At 41.5% G+C, this 21,273-nt stretch overlaps 1 protein-coding gene across 3 annotated transcripts in view; it reads right to left on the reverse strand.

The window, feature by feature from the left end:
• Nucleotides 1-6,300, reverse strand: part of nrp1a (neuropilin 1a) — a 60,944-nt gene extending 54,644 nt beyond the window's left edge. For 2 of the 3 annotated variants that reach the window (XM_069151328.1, XM_069151326.1), the window contains exons 1-3: nucleotides 5,757-6,300; nucleotides 4,034-4,462; nucleotides 2,535-2,709 (exon numbers count right to left, since the gene is read on the reverse strand). In XM_069151328.1, coding sequence (XP_069007429.1) covers nucleotides 2,535-2,709; nucleotides 4,034-4,100 — 242 coding nt within the window. In that variant the 5' untranslated portion in view covers nucleotides 4,101-4,462; nucleotides 5,757-6,300. Of the gene's footprint in view, nucleotides 1-2,534; nucleotides 2,710-4,033; nucleotides 4,723-5,756 lie in introns of those variants that run through there. The other variant, XM_069151327.1, reaches the window with a different exon arrangement.
• Between the last annotated feature and the right edge of the window lie 14,973 nt (nucleotides 6,301-21,273).

Raw genomic sequence — 21,273 nt, forward strand, 5'->3', positions numbered from 1 at the left:
CATTGTAACCCCCACCCCCACCACCTCCACCTCCACCCACTCTGCCAGTCCATCAGATAAGGAAGCCATTCTGGCTCTCATCAGTTTCCATTATGTAAGGGCTGATTTAGTGAGTGGGGTTGCGACAGGGATCCTGATGGGTCCAACACAAATCACACCCAACTACTGTCTGCAGATACATAAGTGACTGTATACCGTTGCTTATAACTGAATTTCCTATGACATGCCTTGTCAGCGATTAGCATGATAATCCTGCCTCATGTTACATGATCATTTGAAATTAAGGAGGAAAATGGATTTCACTTCCATGGTTTGTCTTTTCTGTCTAAAGCCAAAGCGAAGCTGTACGAGACGCAATATATCAAGAAGTGGAACTAAAGTCCCATGAAAACCACTCCATTAACAACATTAAAAATGAAACAGTACACCAAGTTAAAAATAGGAAAAGCCCCTTGGTCAGGATGACCCCATTTCCCCGGCGCAATCTCAGCACGACCCACATGAATTACAGACTGACTTATGTTTCACAGCCATCTGCCTGGGTTATTTGTTAACGTATCCTCGAGACACGAGGTTTATAACCTCCTGATCACACTGTTGGTATTGCATTGTGTCTGCTTCAAATGTAAGGAATATGCATGTATGGTGTATGAGCAAAGGAAAGCAGTGAGGAGCAGGAGGAGGGGGAGGAAGAGGGAGAGGTAGAGATGCTCGCTGATGTAAACACATCCACAACACAAACTTCATCTGCTAACACATTTATGAACAGCCAAATAACTGGCAATCCGCAATCTGCAAATTCAGTGCGGCTGCCAAATGAAAGAGCAGCGCTAATTTGCAAATGATACATCGATGGATCACTAAACTCAAAGACTTTCAAACCGACTTCCTTGTGCCTGAAGGGACTGCATTCTTCTTCCTCGCATGTGTTTAGACACAGGAAATTCATTCCTGACTAATTTGATTAACACGAGCATTGTTACTGGCCCCTGCACCCTCCTCCTCCTCGTGGCTTTTCATCACTTTCTGCTTCTAACTGAGGATCTTGGACAGCTTAACAGTCCCCCTGGTGCTGAAACCGGACCCAGAAGAACTGTCAAGGAGCATCCAGCCTTTAAAAGACAGCAGCGTTCAGTCTGCCATAAATCTCTGACAGCAGTAAAGAAAAGGTTAAAGAGGGATTTGGATCCGGGATTAAAAAAAACAAACCCTGCAAGCGTATACAGGGGCCTTTCAAGGAACACAAAAGAAGCGTAGGGTGCAGGTTTTGGGTGGAGCGGGGATACAGTAACAGGATCCAGCAAAGCCCCGTACTCTCCTGAGCCCTGCAGCGTAAACAAACAGCTGAGACAGAGCAGGGCAGAGGCACCTCACACGCAGAAAACCACACACACACACACACACACACACACACACACACACACACACACACACACACACACACACACACACAGAAAGACAGGCAATCAGAGTGAGGCAGTCTGCCCAGGCAAGGCTCACCTCGGGGCAGCCGCACTGACACAGACTCATCACATTACTGTCTGTCTCTGGTTTCATCGGCTTAAACTACCTATCTGACAACAGGTTAGCCGCTTAGCCGCTGGATGAGACAGCTCGTCGCTTACGAGTCAAATAAGGATCAGTAACTAACTGTCACTGAGAGGTCCACCTTTAAAGGGTATTTTTAAGTTTTAAGGGGAAATCTGAGTGAAAAAAAAAAATCCCATCTGAGGTGGAGAATTTTACTTGGTTCCAACTGTGACTTTAACACACTGACTGCCAAATTAAAATGAGCTGAGGCTTGTTTTTTTTTATGTAACCTTTTCTTGGAATTTCTCACTTATTTGGTGAGTAATTGGATTTTAAGAGGGAATATGAAAGTAAATGGCTCATTAAGATGGATCTTTTTTTTCATCCAGGATACAAAGTAGCCACAGCTCATGGCGTCTGGTGAGGTTTTGGCCCAATAGTTCTCCTCCAAAGCCTTTTTGCAAAAGCACAGCAGTTCAAATCAATATTAAAGCCGCGGTGACTTCATCGCACAAAGACGAAAATCAAGGACATTCCAAAACCAAATGGCAGGGGTGAGACATTCCTGCTGCCCTATGTATTGCCAGAGCAGGATCACATTAACACGGCCTCAGTGTGCCTGCCGACACTAGATGGCGCAGTTTCATGTGCAATAGGGCACGAGGAGAGGGAGGAATGAGTGTCACATACTCACACAATATTCGTATGAATGGAACACACTATCAAATATAAATACACATAAATCTAGAGGTGGGTCTGTTTGTGTGGAGAGCATCAACACTATATCTCATTGGACATTGACATCGAAAAGCTCCCCATCACTAATGGCATAAAAGCGCATTGCTGTACTATTTTGATACAGGGTCCACTCTAGCCCGCTTTATTCCCGACTAACTTCAGATCAAATTGGGGCCCCGGGGATAAAATCCCATATTGGAGGGAGGGAGGGGTCAAGAGCACATCTGTTTTTCATGGAGAAGATCGCTAAATCGTTGTGTACTTACTTGCACTCCCGGTCCTCCAGATCAAAATGCGGATTGAAGTTGATGAGGATCCGCTGGTGAGGACCCGGCGCCGAGATCACCCACACGCACCTCTGAGAGGGGGGATAAGACATGGGGTATCCGGGCGACGTGAGGTAGTTGGCGGTTGAGATTCGGATGTTGCCTCCGCATTTATCTGCAGAGGGGAGCGAGAGGAAATATTTAAGGGGAGAAGCAACAGAAATTTAGGCTGATGGAAGAAGAGTTGGACTTAAAAGGAGGTAAATATCTGATTTGCTGAGGACAATCTCTTACACCAATAGAAAAAAAAAAAAAAAGAGAGCTAAATCTTTCGTATAACTTTTATTGCAATGTCAGGATCGAGTCAAACAATGGGTGTTTATCAGAAACAAGCCTGAATAATGTATAAATACATGTTTTAGAAATATTCTTCTTTTACGCACTTTAATTGTAAAATTGGAGCAAAGTACTCAAAGTATTGACATAAAGTTTGATGTTTAGTCAACAACAATAGAGAGAAAATATGTGTAATCATCAGAAATTAGTTATAATGACCCCATCAATTTAAGTCAGTTACAAACAAAGGATAAACCTCCTTCTGCGTCACTCTGAGATAAGAAATTAACAGTTTTTGTTTAGTGGTCCATATTGTAACACTGAAGTCTCAATGGAGGGTCGTAGCTTCAGGAGAAGTTTGGTTTTGCCGAAGCCTGAAGTCACAGTATCTGCAGACTGCTCTTTTAAACTTCCCTGTGTGTTTGATCATTAAAAGTAATAATCATTTATTTTTCAGAGGTTGCTGCTTCTCATATTTATCTTCATTTGCACTCATCTCTTTAAATTTAATTTAATTATTAAAGCGCCCGCCATCTGCTGCTCTACCATTAACCTCTTGGAAATATTTTCAATCGGAATACATAAAAGTAGAAACGAAACACATAACGTAAGAATAGAAGATGAGGACGTTGTGTAAGTCGAGGTTCTGAGCTGACTTTTTGAACTTCATTACAACTCACATGTTTAACCAGTGGCACTTAAACTTCTTTCCACACCAAAAGGCTTTAAACTCAATAAACTGTTTTATTGTAGGTTACAAGTCTCACAAGAAAGTGTAGTTGTGCACATTAAGTCAGCTATAAAGGAACATTTGAATGGCATTAAGGGAGGAACAAGGGAACAAAACCTAGGACACTGTACGGCAAAAATATTAAATGAGTATATTAAACAAATTAAAACAATTAAAGAGTAAAACACAATTAAAGAGGGCTTTAATAAAGTTCCTATTAAGGCACGATTGAGCAACGCTAAAGCCTGAGTAGTAATACTATAAAAGGGCTTTTCTTTAGGTGTTGGCAGAATGGGCAGGTGAGCGCCTGTGCGTTTGCCCAGAGATCAGCGGAGATCAGAGAGGGCTAATCTTTTAAAAAAATATTGGGATTAGTCGCATTTGCAGAGTACATAAACCCGCTATTTATATAGATATCAGATGTCACACTTACCGTTTTTGAAAGCCTTGACCACCAAGAGGATTCCTATGAACAGGATAAAAACTAATCCACAATGCATCCTTGTTTTATCACCAAAAAAATAAAATTACGCATACAAAAAAACTGCTCCGAGATTAAACTCCTCCAAAAGATTTTTGGCAAGTATTCTTCTTCCCTCCTCTCAATTCAACAAATAAAAGAGAAGTGTCTCTTCAGACGAAGTTGGAACTAATCTGAGTGCGGGCTCAGGTCGCTGGCATCCTGTCATTCAGCTCCTGTTTCCTCTTGCCTGTGCCGGCTGCTCTCCTCTCTCCAGCGCCGACCGTGCCATATCCTCTCCAAAGAAGCCAAAGCGCCAGATACGTGAAGAAATGACCCACTCCAGCCCCCTTATGCGTCCTTACTCCTTCAGATGATGCCCGGGCAGGATGTAATCCTTTGCTGTAGAGTGCAAAAAAATAGAAAAAGAAAAATAGGCGGAGATGTGAGCAGGTTATGAATGCGTGCCGCGGCCGTGCTCTCTGGACATTCCCCAATCTGTCTAAGAGGGCTGATGCTGATACAAATAAGACTATGAAGGCACGGATACACCCCTTCTCCAAATTGTGACCGCCGTGCTTCTATAGGCTCAACGTGGGGACTCGGAGAGGTTGATGATTGGCTTGATTACAAATAGCCAACCTATGTCTGAAAAGCCCCGTGTCTTTATATGTAAGCGGAGCTGCACACTGAGTCACAGAGCACCAGCAGTCCGTTAAGTGACATGACTCTCTCTCTTCCTTCCTCTCTCTCTTTCACTCATTCACCCTCTCTCTCTGCCCCCCTCCCTTTTTCTTCTTTTACAAAAAGGAGCCAGACATTAATGGGAGATGTAGTGACAGAACAGGACTCCCTACAGGAACATTTCAAGTCACTATTTAACAATTTACCATTGAAAAAAAAACAGAACATGCAGTTTGGTGAAAATATGCTGCCATAAATTTAAGTCTAACTAATTTAAGTCTGGATTTTCAAGAATGTTGTCGGGGTATTTCCTCAGGATGCCCTCTTCCGCTTCTATCTGACTCTGATCACTTCATGTGACACACTGAACTACCTAATCAACACAACTTTCCCTATGTGTCCTTTAGTCTTTTAAAACACTGATACTCCAGCTCAAATGGAAACATATCTGTGCTGCAGTATTTATTCCAGGCCCTCCGTTTGCTCCGGAGCTAAATGACAGAAAGTGTTTCCCTCCTTGTAGTTCTCTTGAATGTCTTTTTTAACCATAGCTGTCCAGATGCGCCGATTGCTAAAGTCTGCCCCACAACAGTGACACCATTAAACGGGCACTCTGAAATTTAGAGGAAATCAATTAAAGCGTAAATTATAGTAGCCTCGAGTCGCTTACTCAAAGCTGCCCTTACTGGGTCACACTGCACAATGAGGAGCGGGGCCGGTTGGTACTCAACAATCAGCACGTACAATACTAATGTGCAAAATCCTGCATAAACACATCACAAGGCACCCCATAATTTACAATAAATAAATAAAATAAAAATTAATATGCACACTTTGTATGTTTTGGAAAAAAAATGGGAACAATAAAACGATTGTAAAATAATAATGGTATTGTATCAGCCAGATTTTAAATCAGGGGACAATTATGGATAACTGTTATCATTTCAGTGCATTTTAACGCAGTATTTATTTCAACCATTGGCACAAGTCAAATAAAAACAACTGCATTCACCTGCGTCTTGAGGACTCGCAAACCCGCAGGCATCCAGCCCTCCTCTCTTCACTTCCAACATGCGTGGAGCAGAGTGTACGATCCGATAGCCCTCCTCTGATTCTGTTTATGTGACACAAGATCTTCTCCGGAGCTCCACAAAATCAAGTCCACTTATTTTATCCCCCAAACCTCTCGTTTATACGCAAAGGAACTGCACTACGCACCCCAGTCCAGTCCGCGCAAAGACGCACAGCCGATGCACACTCTCCTCTCCGCGTACAGAATAGTCTTTTCACCGCGGATCTCTTCGGATCTCTCCGTGTTTGGCTCTTATTCAGCAATGTCACAACTGAAGTCCAACCAACGTGAGGGGAAACAGGCAGTCCAGAAATGTCCCAGTGAGAGAAAGAGCGCTGTCGATTTAAAATAAAAGTCCTTATTGATCTAATATAAGTTCTTTTTCCGACCGTCTCTCTGTGCGCTACCGCTCACCGCTCCTCGTCTGATGTGAATGCAGAGGGTTTGAGTCCTTGCCAGCTCCACACGCCCCTTTACGAGGGATGAGTACGCGGATGCGCGCGATTGTTCCCGTGCGTGTGTTGGTGTGTGGGTCTCCGCAATCGATATGCAGATTTCACCCAGCTGACTCTCTCTCTTCGTCTCTCTCTCCCAGCCTGTAGCTTTTATTGGACACATCAGAAAGTCACATTAAATATAAAATGTACCAACCCGATGGCGTCTCTACGTTTGTGAGACATCTTGAATGAAATCTATTTTTTATTTTTTATTTTGGATCACTCACAGAAAATCCTTATGAAAAACAAGAATAGTTTCATAAGGATATTACACACACATCAGAGTTGATCTGTAATTGCCCAGAAGATTTGTTGGATCATCACAAGACCTAACACAAAACTACAATGACGTGTATTATGGCAACTGTACTGCACCATACTCACTTTAAATTCCTATAGCAATATCACATTAATATTGTGCAGATTCTATATGGTCTGATGCAGTTTTCAGGGAGCCTAAATGGGCAAACAAGAGACTCACTGCAGTTACTGTATGTGAACAAAGAAGCTGTTCTCTGGTTGTGTATGAACAGCCCACCTGTCTTTCCGTCTGTCTGTCTGTCTGTCTGTCTGTCTGTCTGTCTGTCACCCACTTCAGCCTGCACCAAAAATAAACACAGACACTTTTGAATGGCAGCATATGTAATTCTGAACATGATCTGGTCAGAAGTGACATTAAAGGTGTGACATGTGACACTAAGTTGGTAAATCATCCACAATAAATGTCCCTTTGTTTTTATTTATGATTCACACAGAATTCATAGGAATGTACATTTATAGCCGAACACATTATTGAATGAAGACCAGAGTTGGAAGAGAAGGAGTTTAGTGGACTAAAAAAAAAGAACAAATCTTGTCGATATTACTTGTTTGGACATTAGTCTCCAAAGATTTAGTTATGAATAACCTTCTCTATTCCTGCATTCACAGATGCTGCTTTGAAAACACTTATCTGAGAAGATTTCTGATGAGTTTCGCTGTAAACAAACTGTTACAAACAGTGGCGAAAGAGCTCTGGTCAAAACATCCATTCATACTTAAACTACTGAAATTGTGCAATTCTCCAATCAGGGGAACTGAAACTAAAAAAGGATTCGGACTCATATGGCTCAAAGTTCCCTGACCCTACTTCTCCAACCACGCTCACTGGGCCTTCAGGGTTAAGCCTGACACACATGCAGCTTGAGTTCTCCACTGTTTTAGCTCAATTGACTGCAATAAGTGATGCTTCTGACTGCAGGTCTCTGTGGTACAGAAGCTTCGGTCCTGTAGGGGGCATCAGAGCTGGTGAGCAGCTCAGAGAGAGCCACCCATTGCTCCTCAGGCTCACCTTACTGTACTGCCTGAGATCGCACAGCTGGGTTTAAAAAAAAAGTGCACTGATTCAAGGCTTTTGCACACCTAATCACTATTCAGTTTACATTTAATTCAGCTTCCAATGAAACAGAATTAAGACTGCTCTCTGCAGTTGTGGGGAAACAATAATCCTCATGTACTGTGCTTTCTAATCTGTCTGTTCTAAGGAAAAGTAGCAAGCAAATCACTGTGTTCCCCTACGAGAAACATAAGCAGCACTTTGTCAGTTCAAGAGGCTGCCATGTTTTTGGTGTATTAAGATGTCCTCCGAGAAGTTTTGGTGGCACAATAGAACTAGATAAGCCCGCAATCCTTACACATTATTATTTTTTATTCCTGGAGAGAGAAGGAGACGGAGGATCGAGTGGCTTTATTCACATCCCAGCCTCAGTAATTATCTGTCTTGCTGATAACACACATGTTAAAATGGTGCAGGGCATCTCTATCAAAGGCAGCCCTAACTAGCCTTTCGTGTCTTCAGGATAACACAGGAACAATGTCTTAGAGTCATTTCACAAGGGTGCCTGCCAGTGCCGTATCTGAAACGGGGGTTGGGGTGGAGGGTTGTAGAGGTACAATAAAAGAGCCATTTAAGGATTTGCCTCTTCATATATATCCACGCTAATCTTTAGTATGGCCCTGATGAATAATTAGCTACGGTACAAAAGCAGTCATTTTATGGCTCCTGTGAGCAGTGGACTTGATTTCATTAGCCTGCCTTTTATTCTCCAAAGTGAGTGAGTCAGAGTGAAATGTACAGACTCAAAGCATCTGGCAGGAAGTCAGCGTGAGTGTTGCACCTCAGTTTCTGATTGAAAAGTCACTCTGTGGAGTCGGCTGATAAGAACTGCAACATGATTTAACACTTTTTGGGTAAAAAGTAACAGACAGGCAACAAATTACAGAAAAAAAGAATAAGTGATGCTTCCATATGAGGAAGAATTTTTCACTCAATGATTTAATAAGCAAATATTATGCAATGACCTTTACAGTCAGATATCAGCTCAGCTTGACATCTATAGGAGGTTTTGTAACAACATAATCAACACTAATGAGGGAATATCTTCCAAATGAATGGTGTGCATCGTATGGGATCTTAACAACTTAGTCAAATAGAGGGAACCATGGTTATGACTGATGAAAACACAAATCTGATACACAGGTCTGTAAATATTCACTGGTTTCCTGCATGAAAATAAGATAAGCTTGACGCCCAACTGCCACTCTCACCACTCTCACCACTCTCACCACTCTCACCACGTCGTTACTCTCCACCTCGCAACATAAAGGGCACATCACTTCCTGTTTTGACATTAAACTTGGGCATTGGATTATAAATTCTTTTCATCACACATTTTTCAGTCAATATGACCTACAAGTAAAAATGTGTGGGGTATTTTGCCATCTGCGTAACACTCCTCTCTGAGGGATTTTTCAAACCCATGTGCCTGAATCTGGTCGATTCAGATACTGGTTTGGTTTCCCACCATGTAGATGAGCAGTTCCTAGCAGCTTACTTAATCAAGGTCTAACTTTTACTTAACAATAAAATTGTTGCCTTCTTGATATTTGGATAGGCAGGAACTTATTCAAGACCATCCTCATGTGTTTACTTCCTAAAACCTGCACCAGACAAATTTAACCAGTCAGCAAATTGAACCTTCTCACATGGTTCACTTTCTATGTCTTTATTCTGTGTGATAAGAAACCAACCGAATTCTGAAATGCAACAAGTTTACCAGCTCACCCACTGAAAATGCCCTAAAGCTACGTTTACTCCCATCACAACTGGGCTAATCACTACCAAGGTTCCCCCATAGGCTTTTAGTATATAACAGTTTTCTGCTGAGGAGAATCAAACCAGCCAGCAGCCTCGGGGGACTAAACTGGGCCACCCATTCTGAGATTTCATCCATTTTCCGATTGCAGCTGCACAGCGAGGCCTGATATTTTCAGCGTTGCTGCCCCAAATGACGGGGTGCAGGATGCCAGTCCTGATGTCATGTCATCCAACGTATGGTGCACTGATCTCAGCCAGACTCTGGGTCTTGCTGGCTGCTGTCATGTGGACCATTTAATCTCTTGGATTTATGTGCTAAAAAGCCCACCCTTTGATAGGAGCCACCCCATATCCATGCGGGCAGTATTTCCTCTGTAAAAACAACAAGTATTCTGAGAAAGTTTATCTGTGACATCACTGCAGATCATACTCTGGACTTTTATGTTCAGTATTCGATGATAGATTTGGTATTTCCTCCACCACTAGGAATATTTAAATGCATGTTTCTGCACTACAAAGTGGATACAGGGCACCGACTGTGAACTTTTTAAAATAATCTGTTACCTACTAATCACACAGTGTTCCGGTTTCTCCTCCATGACGACCATTGTAAAAGACAGCCTCAGGCTGGAAGGTTATTGTGTGCGTGAATAGGGGCTACGCAGCTCTCACAGTATAGAAGTTGTTGTACCTGTTTCACAATTTTGGCAGCTGCTGATAATTACTAGCCAAAGAATGTTTCACACACTCTTGAACAGGCTTGCTGGCTCAAACGACACACCTTCAGACACCGTCTACCTGTCGTAATCCTGGGCTTTTATGTTGGGAGGAATGAGCATGTTTCTGTGGGACAGGAGGGGAAGACGAAGGTGAATGGATTCGAAAACAAAGCGGAAAGAGACAAACAGAAGCCAAAGTGAGCCAGATCTATTATATTCACTTTCCGAGGCTGTGGGTGAAGACATGGGAAACAGAGGAGACACTGAAAAATCTCTGCACTGCTGACTTTTGCGCGGCGGGTTGGTGCTGGTGCCAGTGCAGGCTCAGTCAGATCAAGGTCTGGAGTAATTGCTACAAAGGCAACGTTTCTCCTCTGAGGCGTCTGGTCGAGGTGAAACTAAGTGTGAACAGAATTAGCAGAGGGCTGAATAAAGCGCCTCTGAAGTTTAGAGACATTATGGTAATAGAGAAGGAACAACGAACCTGAAACGTTTTCAGGGATATTCCTTATTCAAACGGAAACACAGAGGAAGAGTAGGGGGAGGAGGATGAGGAGGAGGAGGGCGGGGTAGAGGGAATAGAACAAAAACATAAAGAAATGGCTTCATTAGAAGTAGAAACATTTACAGTGACATTTAGTAAAGCGGAGAGGATGTATGAATAAATATGCATAATGTTGCCGGGAAGCATCGAGAGCTTCTCAGGGGCAGAAGGAGGGTGAGAGTGATGGCTCCTGAATTAATGATGAGGGAGCCTACTGTCTGTCTCCGTGTGTATGTGGCTCTGTATGAGTGTCTGCACATGTGACAGCGTTTAGCTGCAAATGGGTGTGTGTGTGTGAACTTTGGGCACACACACATCCAACTCCACTCTGCAGCACCCCAATTTCACATCATCACTGATGGAAATTGCCCAATCCTAGATACCTAATCAAGCGATCGTTTTTTTGGAGACACACAGATTCGCGATTGTCTCTGATGCTTAATTACATTTCTGGAAAGCCAAGGAGCAAACTGCCTGGCAAATTCAAATTTTTGGTGTAGATATATATTTTTCTCTATTTGGGTGGGTTAATTTTCTATTCTCCACTCTTTTTTTTTTTCCACCACTTTCAAGGCTGAGATGATGAATATTGTGCTGCTCATCATCAAACGCACAGGAGCCCCAGAGATCAGGGCAATGGAAGGGAGGGAGGTGTAAGCGCGGGAGGGAACTGTCAGGAAGAAATGCTATGTAGGTCAATGAAGAATTGCACTAGGATATTGCCTCCTCAGCTCACAGTCTGGGAAGCTGATTTGATTTCCGGTGAATCCATCCGACTTGAATTATGAGAGATTACCCTCCCTAAAATCACCTTGGTGACTGCCGTAGAAGCCCTCTTCTCTCAGGGGGATCCAGACATACATATCTATACCGTATACACTTCAAGTTTGTCCAAGTTCTTCAAAGAAACATCAGTCCTCTTTATTGTGAAGGTGCTTCCTTCAGATATAAACTGGCATTTACTGGAGAGATAGCTATCCTTCACTTTATGTATCCACACATGATACAGATTACTACTGTATGTATAATACATAGCAAATCACAGTAAGAGCAACCTAACACCTGACAGGAATGCTGCTATTGTCTTGGATTGCTGTGCTGTTCTTTTCTCTCTCTGCTCTCCACTCACCCCAATGGCCACCCACTTCTGAGCCTGGTTCTGTCTGAGGTTTTTGCCTGTTAAATGAGAGTTTTTTCCTCCCAGCTGCTCATGTGGGAATTGTTGAATTGTTGGGTTCCATTATCTAATGTTGTTAAGTTCCGTTCCAAGAACTTCACTATGTTAAATGCCCTGAAATAACTAAATAAAATTGAATTGAATATTAGATAAGTCTCCTTACCCCTTGCATATTTCATGACTATGTTTTTAACCTTCATTGCCAGCATTCTGCTAAAGTGTGATCAAGGTCAGGGAAAGGTCGTGGTTATAGATCGAATAAAGCACGTCTGCGACTGGAAAACACACTCTGATCTTCTGCATGAATATCCCATGCACAACATGCCCAAACACTCCTCCACCTATACATCTTTTCTTGACGTATTACTTCCTGTAAACTGTGAGGTGCACAATATTCATCCAATCTGGACATAATTCCTAAACAATTACATTTTATTTATACAGCGCCAAATCACAACACTGGTTATTTCATGGCACTTAACACATTAAAGTCCTTACAGCAGAACTTTACAACATTATACAGAGAAACCCAACAATTCTCACATAAGCTGGTGGAATCAAAACACTTGTCTAATTCAACTCATTATAAAGAGAAAACCAACAATCACGAACAATGGTGAGTTCCTTGGGTAACATCGACATCAAAAGTGAGACATGAATAGCAAGTGTGTTCAGAACAGATAAACTGAGAGACATTTCACCAAGAGTGCCAGACACATAGAAGGATGTATAAAAATGATACGTTCAATGAAATAGAAGTTCATGTGTAAACGGGAGTGAACGTGGATTGCACTTAGGATTCGTAGGATGCACAAAAGAAGTAAACAGTAGTGTTCAAAAGGTCTACAAAAACGCCCTAACATATGCAGGTGTCACATGAAAGTCATGATAAAAAGCCTTTATCAGTTCTGTGATTTGTTAACCATTAAGCCCTACCGAGGTCACTTGGTCTTCAAAGTTTAAAGCAAGAGAATCCACTTCTACCTAACTATTTTTTATCCATTTATCCAGTGTCACTCAAGAAGTACTGAAAGCGAGGTAGACACTGTGTTTCTTGAAAACTGAACAAAAAAAATTAACAAATCTAATACAAATCTCTTAATCCTCTGTAACTAATAGAGGTGTTTATAATAACTTAAACAGCTTCTGTTGAGAAATCATGTAACAAGGAACATTCATGACCTCAGAATGCATCTTTGTGTCTTAAGAGGGTGAAGGCATTTGGTTGATTCAGTCATTGTTCCCCTTTTTGAAGCAGATCCATGCTGTTTATGTGGTTTGTTTTGAGCCATTAGATTCTGGGGATGGCAAAGCTTATTTTTGTCAGTGTCACTATCAGCAGTATATTTTTGTATTGCTTCTTAGTCAGAGATGTTGGGATGATCAAATGCATCTTAACATTAAAATCTTAAGCTTCCACTTTTAGGTTTGGTGACAGTGGTGACAGTTTTACTTGTGATTGTAAAATTTTTTCCTTGGAAAGATAAAATGTGTTGACCAGTGAACCCCAGCCCCCCCCCCTCCCCCCCCATGCTTTGTTCACTTAGTAATTGCCACAACAGGTGGTAAACCTAGCTGCCCCTCTGGCCCTCCGAGCTCACACGGGGGTTAAAGACACACACAACAGGGTTAGAAATGGAGCCTGAAACAGCAGCACAGTAAGAACAAAGACCAGCTTCTCAGAAATTAAGAAGAGGAAATCCCAACAATGGCGGCCCGGCCTGTGATGGTAAAGATTAGCTGAAACGGTGAAACGAGCCGCTGAGGAAGATGAGATGCTTGGCTTTGTACTTGTGTATGTGTGTGAGTTGCTGGAGGGGTGGGCGGTACCTCTCTCAGTCTGTGTTTGTGTGGGTGAATATGTTGCACTCACTGTGCTGTCATCTTTATATATTTAACATCTTTGTTGTGTGAATCTTCTCACAAGGTCTGACTGTTGTCATGAGGCGGATGTTGACACAACACGCTATCATGTGACAGGACTGGTGATTTAGTTTTGGATTATTTCCTGAACACTGACAGGATGTGACTAAAGAGGCTGAACCAATGAGATCACAGAAAAAAAGCTGACGTTTGATGGAGACCTAATTTGGTCAAGAAGTGGTGGTTACACTCTGCCATCGCATGCACACTAACGCTCACATCACAAGATTGCATTTCCCCGACAAGACTTAAGACGGTCACATGCAGTGTGTTATGAATATCTTTCTTTTTCTTGATATTTTTTCTTCAGAAAGCAGAACAACTGAGGGGATTTCTCACATCAAATGTTTCCCAAGTTCTAAAAGAGAACCATGTGACCACGCCATAAACAACCAGCCACCTAAACGCATTCTCGCTTTTCTGTCAAAGTCATACAATTATTTCTGATTTAACATGAAGGCACAAAATTAAAATGCCACAGAAATTCAATCGGAGTAAAAGATTGACTCGTCAATAAGACTGAAATTCCATTGGCAACAAACTGATGCACAACATTTCCCATCACATACTGCTCAGGATATATCATCGTCCTCGGGCTGTGCACAGGCAGGACTTCTTGAAATTCATTTTTCTAAATGAGTCTGGCTTTCACCCTAAAAAGCTAATAGGCTCTCCAGTTTCCTCATCACAGCTTAATGGGATTTTAAGGTGTAGCAGCACAGAGGAATATATTGTTCAGTTTTGGATGACGTTCCTTCCTCTTTATGGACTGGTAATAACACTTAACAAAGACAATCATCTGTGAGCTGTGGCAAATATTTTGTTGTGGTTTCAGCAGGCCTTCTTGCTTCACAGTTACAGTTTCTCTTTTCAGTGATGCAGCACAATAGCAGCTTAATTCCAACACGCCTGCCTGCCAGACCGACGGTGCACCAAAACCATTCCTAGTCTGCTGGACTGATTCCAGTTGCAGACACTGGCCAGAAGCCGGCCTGAGAGCAGCGACTTGGAAATTACACCAGGCTCTGACTAAATTAGACCTCTTCACTGTGTCGGAGGGAGAATATACAGTTCTTCACCCCATTCCTACAAGCTTGTATATGTCTCATCCATAAATCTAACTATCTGACAGGGCAGTTACTGGAAGATGCTTCAAATTACACTTTTAATGCCAGAAACAATGTAAGCAGTGTGTCTGAGTTCTTATGAGTTATCACCAAGTTAAGTGCAGAGTATGACATTTTGCTAGTATTCTCAGACAGAAGAAAAGAGGAGAGGATGTTTACATACAAGGTTGTGTATCAAAGTTGTATTCACGCAACAAAGGAATTCAACTTCGAAGCAGAAGTCCACAGTTTACCATTTAACATTTTAGGCTAGTTAGAAAAATCCCCCAAAATAACTTCATGAGGACTTGCAATGCACTGCTATAAACGAACAGACAGCCAAGAGCTCCTAACATTGGAGAGATTTTCATTATCATTTAGATACTGGTAGCCAAATGGTTGTGTACCTGTCCAGTTGAACACAGGGACAAGCTTCCCTTTTTCGTGTTTCCATGTCATGAAAATATCACACCAACACTAACCCTCATTTTGCTGTCTTCCTCTTCTAAATGCGGGTCGTTTGGAACAACTGTATGCTTTTCTTTGTGAGAACAGCTTCAGTGACCGAACCCGCAGCAAACGGGGAAAAATCGAACCCCATCATGAGTGAGCAGTACAAACAAATAGCTCAATGGAGTGACTAGCTACCGTTAGCTTTCTTTACTTGGTCCTTAATTGGAATTTATGAGAAGTAGATTGGATAAATTGGATATGACACCATTGACAAGACACCTAATTGAAAAGACCTAATTGAAAAGACACCTAATTGAAACAAATTGATTAAATTTGAGGATTTCTCTGGGATTGATGGATTGATTGTTGGAAACATTTGGGAAAATATCAGTACTCAAATGATTCAAATATATAGCATAAGTCTGGTTGTTTTAAGACATTTCAGCATGGAAAAGTTACACATTATACCTTTAAAAGGCCACACAGTTTGGGTCCACAGAGCTACAGTTGCAAGGCAACATTGAAGGACTAACTATACATTACTTGACCTTGATGTCAAATAAAAAATACTGAAAAGAATGACTGAGAACATAAAGGTCGATCGACGCAAATGGTTGGCAAAAGTCCTGTCTTTTAATTACATTCCTCACAGTAACTATTTTTACATCCCTACATTAAACTGGAGTAACTCCTGTGCTACTGCTATATGCAGTGTTCCCTTCATGTGCCAGTGGAGGTTGCTTTGTTAGACGTGTGTTAAGGAATAAGATACTTTAACTATTATATTTCCACTCGCTTCATTTTGTCTTCACTCGCAACAAACTCTACCTGCATTAGAAAGGCAATCCGCCTGAGCTGACCAATCACATTTTGTGTGATCCCAATAGGATTTCTGTGTCTACATGGTAGCCGAGACATGTTGGTACATTTTTGAAAAGGTAAACAACAGCTGAAGAACATTAACCCCCACAGGTAGTATTGGGGGATTACTAGGTGGGAGTAAAAAATGTAGATACAGATTGTATCTACACAATATTGTAGATTTATGTATTGTACTGTAGATTCTTACCCATTATGTCTGCAGCCTGGCAACAAGCTCAAACATTCAGCCAGAGTCATTAGGAAGTATCTTCAGCCGCATGAAGAACAATAATCCAGTAACAGATGGTACAACACCCACAGAGTCCTGATGTCAACATTACTGAGTCAACATCACAAAGAGAAAAAAGACAGAAAAAAAAATCCACAAAAGAACTGTGACAAGGTCTCCATGATGCTTATTACATCCTTCACACCTGGTACCTTGGAAAACTGTGGACAAGAGCATAGAAAAGACCTGGTGTGGATTCAAAGGGAACAGGTGCTTAAACTGGGTACTGATTTAAGGTTCACTACATGTAAACTACGGATGGCATTTTTTGGCAAGAATCCTTACTTTTCTTTTGGTGCCTAAATACACATTACTGTAAATAAAACGTCAGTCTTGCCACAACTTAAGCCTCACAGCAAATGTTTAGTAATGTGCTGCGATCTGAGCATGAAACACAATTAGTCAGATGATCAGACAGGCTGGAAGGAAACCCTCAGGCTAGTAAAACATATTCTGAAGAAAGAAAATGATTACCCACACAGTATACAGACTTTAACATACAGTTGTTGCAGTGGTATTTCTAAACTGATGCTGGTTTACACCCTATCATGTTATCATAATTGATAAAATCGTTGAAAATATAATTATCCTTCAAGAACCTCAGGCTGACATATTGGACATCTGTGTTTTCCAGTAACTGTACCGATACAGCCAATGTCTGCAGTGGTTTGAAGCTTCACTCCTCCTTCCTGCCAGCATCTCGGTGACCCCTGAAGTCCTCTTCTTCCTCTCCGTCAATATCTGGAGTTGTTATCCTGACTGCAAAGTGCCGCCGTCGCTGCAGGAACAAACTAACTCCATTTCGCTATGTCAGAGTGCAGCCCTCAGTGAAGCCAACCTGTCCAATGAGACAAATAGAGACAGACAGCGGGAGAAAGAGATGCAGCAGGACAGAAGAGTGAGAGGGTGGAAGAGACAGGCAGAGACAAATAGAGGCAGAACTTGGAAGAGAAAGGAATAGAAATAGTTGGAGTCGGAGGCTACAAAAGGGACAGTGAGTGAGAAATGTATGTATCTCAAGAATGAGGAATTGAGTTGTAGGGAGAAAGATGGACAAAGCAGAAAGAGAAAGGAGTGAATGAGTGAGTGGGAGAGAAAAATGAGTTTGACAGGGAGAGAGAAAAAAATGTAATTGGATGCAGAAAGAGAAATAGAGCAAGGAAGTCAAGTAGCAAGAATAAGAAAGTGAATCAGAGGAGTAAACTGTAATCACACCTTTGTAAAATGTAACTGTAAAAGATGCATATTAATTAAGCAAAACTGTGCTGAAATCTTACCCGCAAAATATAATAGTGGATAAGTCTGGTATTTTCTACATTTTTCATGACTTGAAAAAATCTGATAAAAAAATAACAACAACAAAAATAAAACAACTTTATCTTATTGCTCTTTGCCAAAACGTTACATTACTCTCCACAAGTAAACATCGCTGGCCTTGACTGTGTTTACAGACATTTTCACAAATAAACTGGGCTATACAAAGTTAACATTTTTAACTCTAAGATAAAAGTGCCCAGTTTACTGATGAAAAACAAGCAGATTAGACTTTTGGGCGAATACCCATGATATTGTTTGTTTAATTCCTCATAAACGTTTTGATTTTCAGTTCCTTGTCCATTAATTCTGGAACCAATCTGAGCTAATAAATCAAGGAACGCAGGCCGGTTAGCTCAGATGGTCAGAATAACACCAAGGTCATGGGTTCAATCCCCATACTAGCCAGTATTCAGCAAAAGACTCGTGATACAGTTTTCAATTTGGATACTTGAACTACAGTTACATGTCATAAATGTGTCACACATGGTGCTGGCAAATGATTAGACCATGTTAATAATACAAAATAATGACTAAAATATAAAGTGATGGATGGATGCTTTGTCCACCAGTCTACGTTGTACAACTACCTGCAGCTACAGTTTACAAACATAGAGGTTGTAGTGCCGAGTTTGGCAAATTCCCATGATATTGTTTGTTTAATTCCTCACCAACGTTTTGATTTTCAGTTTCTTATCCATTAATCCTGGAACAAATCTGAGCTAATAAACCAAGTAAAGCAGGCCGGTTCGCTCAGATGGTCAGAGCGTGATACTAATAATGCCAAGGTTCAATAACCATCATATTGTTTGTTTAGTTCCTCACTAATGATTGCCCTGTAGATTACCAGCAAAATTACAAAACACAAGATAGAGTGATGCTTTATCCAATAGGCCACACTGTACAAACTCTCAGGTAATAGTGCTCAGTTTACTCACTTAATGTTGTGTTGAAATATTAGCTGATGGTTAAGTAATATCAGCGTATAAACTCTCTTTTGCTGAAAATATTTCTTCACTTTGATTCCCAAGTTAAAGCATGTGGGCAGGTCAACTGTCGGATTTTATTTTAAAACTGAAAGTAAGATTGAAAGGGGACAAAGTGATATTAAAACTAAGGTCATGAGTTTAATGCCCGTACTGGATTAATCCTGCTGTCTTCACAGGCAGCGGAACGACTGGTGTTTTATTTGTGCTATACACCTGCACATGGACCTGTATTGTATTTTTACACTTCAAGTTTATTTTCCTGCATTCTATGACCTTACTGTAGCGATTGTGTGTTGGCCTCTGACCTACAGCTCAGTACGGTGCCTGAATGCACCCAGTGTAGATAGAGATGGAGCACCGCAGCAGCTACTGCTGGTGCTCTGCTAACGTGCTGCTCGTGCTACCCTAGGCCTTCCATGCAGACACAGTCTCACCAAAGTGCTTTTATTTACCAACCCTAATCATATACAAGTGTTACTAGCTTTCGTTGTGTGTGTGTATTTCCCCTATCTGGTCCAAAATGAGACACTTTCTTGACTGGAAAACGCTGCCAGTGAACATTTTAACAGAGAGCAATTATGTTTTACAAATTACAAGTATGTGAACATGATTTCAAAGAGACACGGTTTGATAGGGAGGCTGTGATTATTATATAGGGATTATCTAACAATAATTACACAGAGCACAGAATAACACAAAACAAAGAAAGAAAAAGTCATAACATTTAAAATCCAGTTCCTTTTTCAGGTGGATGTCAGAGATGAAATTACAGTATTTTCACATCTGGCCTTAATAAGTTGAAATAAGTTTTAAGTATTAACAATGTAAGAATAGAGAAAATTGTATCAAGGGCACCAACCTATATTTCAGCATGATAAACAGAAGCGGACAGTCTTTTATTTTGTTCTTAAATATATACTGAGAGTGTGCATGTGGATATATTTTATTGTTATTCCTGTGTCCTATTTATGTTGCAGTCACATACCAGTGTTTCTATTTTGCTTATGCTGTTGTTTGTCCTGGCAAAACGTGTATATATGTGACCATATACTGTGTTTATGCAGTATATATAGACAGGGAGTTGGACAGAGAAAGGGATGGAAATAGAGGCAGAGATATCAACAGAGACAACCAGACAGTGAGAAACTAAGAATTACAGAAACATCCCGTTGCTTCACAGTTGCTTTTCAAACAGAGAGGACTGTTATCAAAAATAAAAACGACATCAGCCCTAGAGAAGTACATGTTTATTGGTACCGACCTCCAACACGTTACCAAGCAGGGGTTAAAACCACAAGTACACTCCTTTTCAGCACACTATAGTCTGGCTGTATATTTAAGGGTGCAGTATATAGTCTACCAGTATTATTTTATTTTGTCAAGATAGATAGATGAATAGAGATGGATAGAAAATAAACACACACAGAGCTCACACATATCCCCCCTCATCCGTTTTAATTTTCTATAAAGACTCATGAAATCATCCTCCTCGAGGAAGCCAAGCCTGTTTTTTGGACAGCGGACAAAAGCGACAGCTCACCACAGCTCCTCCAGTCATATTTCATGGTTAATTATAAAGCGTTTGATTAGAGTGGCTGTTTTTAAAAGGCCAAATGGATCGCATGGCTGTGAAGCTACAGTGTTCACAGAGTAGACATATGGCTGGGTGTGATCGCCACAAGGTTTGAACGAACACTTTTAAAACGGAGGCCTGGCAGGACCCAAACAACACACTTGTTCCCAACACATTGCATTCTTGTTAGCTGTTACTTTAATTTGCAATTGGACACACAATCATTTCATGCACTGTTGTTTTTTCAAACGCACACACCTCCTCCTTCAGTTTCACTGATATGAATCAACCCCAGACTATGAGCAACTATTTTGTGGCTGCTTTGCAATAGTGTGTCAGCTCAGACATGGGTTTATCAACTCAGACTAACAGTCATGCTAGCAGCAGACTGAGACTGACATTGTGATGTTTTTTACCTCTGACCCCATTTGTTCCACTGCCAGCGTCTGATGTAGTGATATGCCTCCATCTGGGTTATCAGTCCTGGTCTGTGTCTCTGCAACTCTGCACCTTCGCAGTCTCACAATGGGCCATAAAGGCAAAGCACACACACAAACGTAAATATACACCGAGCATGACACGTGCGCGCAGAGGTTATCTTGCCTTGACATGCCAGTGGCAATCAGTGTCACATCACATTGTGCACAAGCACATACAACAACTCTTCAAATGAGGCCCATAAAACAAAGCGTTCTTCTTGGCCTTACGGTTTCTAGTCGGCTCGTCCCCTCCTTTCCCATTACGCTGCCCCCATCATCTTGTCAAGCTGAGGAAGTGCGCCTAAGCAGACACTTAATTTGTCTTGTTTTGTCATTAGCTCTGCGGCCACAGTGCAACCCACAAATACATGCCCCCTGTATCGATTTAATGTCAGCC

The sequence above is a fragment of the Embiotoca jacksoni genome, unplaced genomic scaffold (assembly GCF_022577435.1).
Source record: "Embiotoca jacksoni isolate LCO1_2020_lvr unplaced genomic scaffold, fEmbJac1.0.p SCAF_17, whole genome shotgun sequence".
NCBI classification, from domain to species: domain Eukaryota; kingdom Metazoa; phylum Chordata; class Actinopteri; family Embiotocidae; genus Embiotoca; species Embiotoca jacksoni.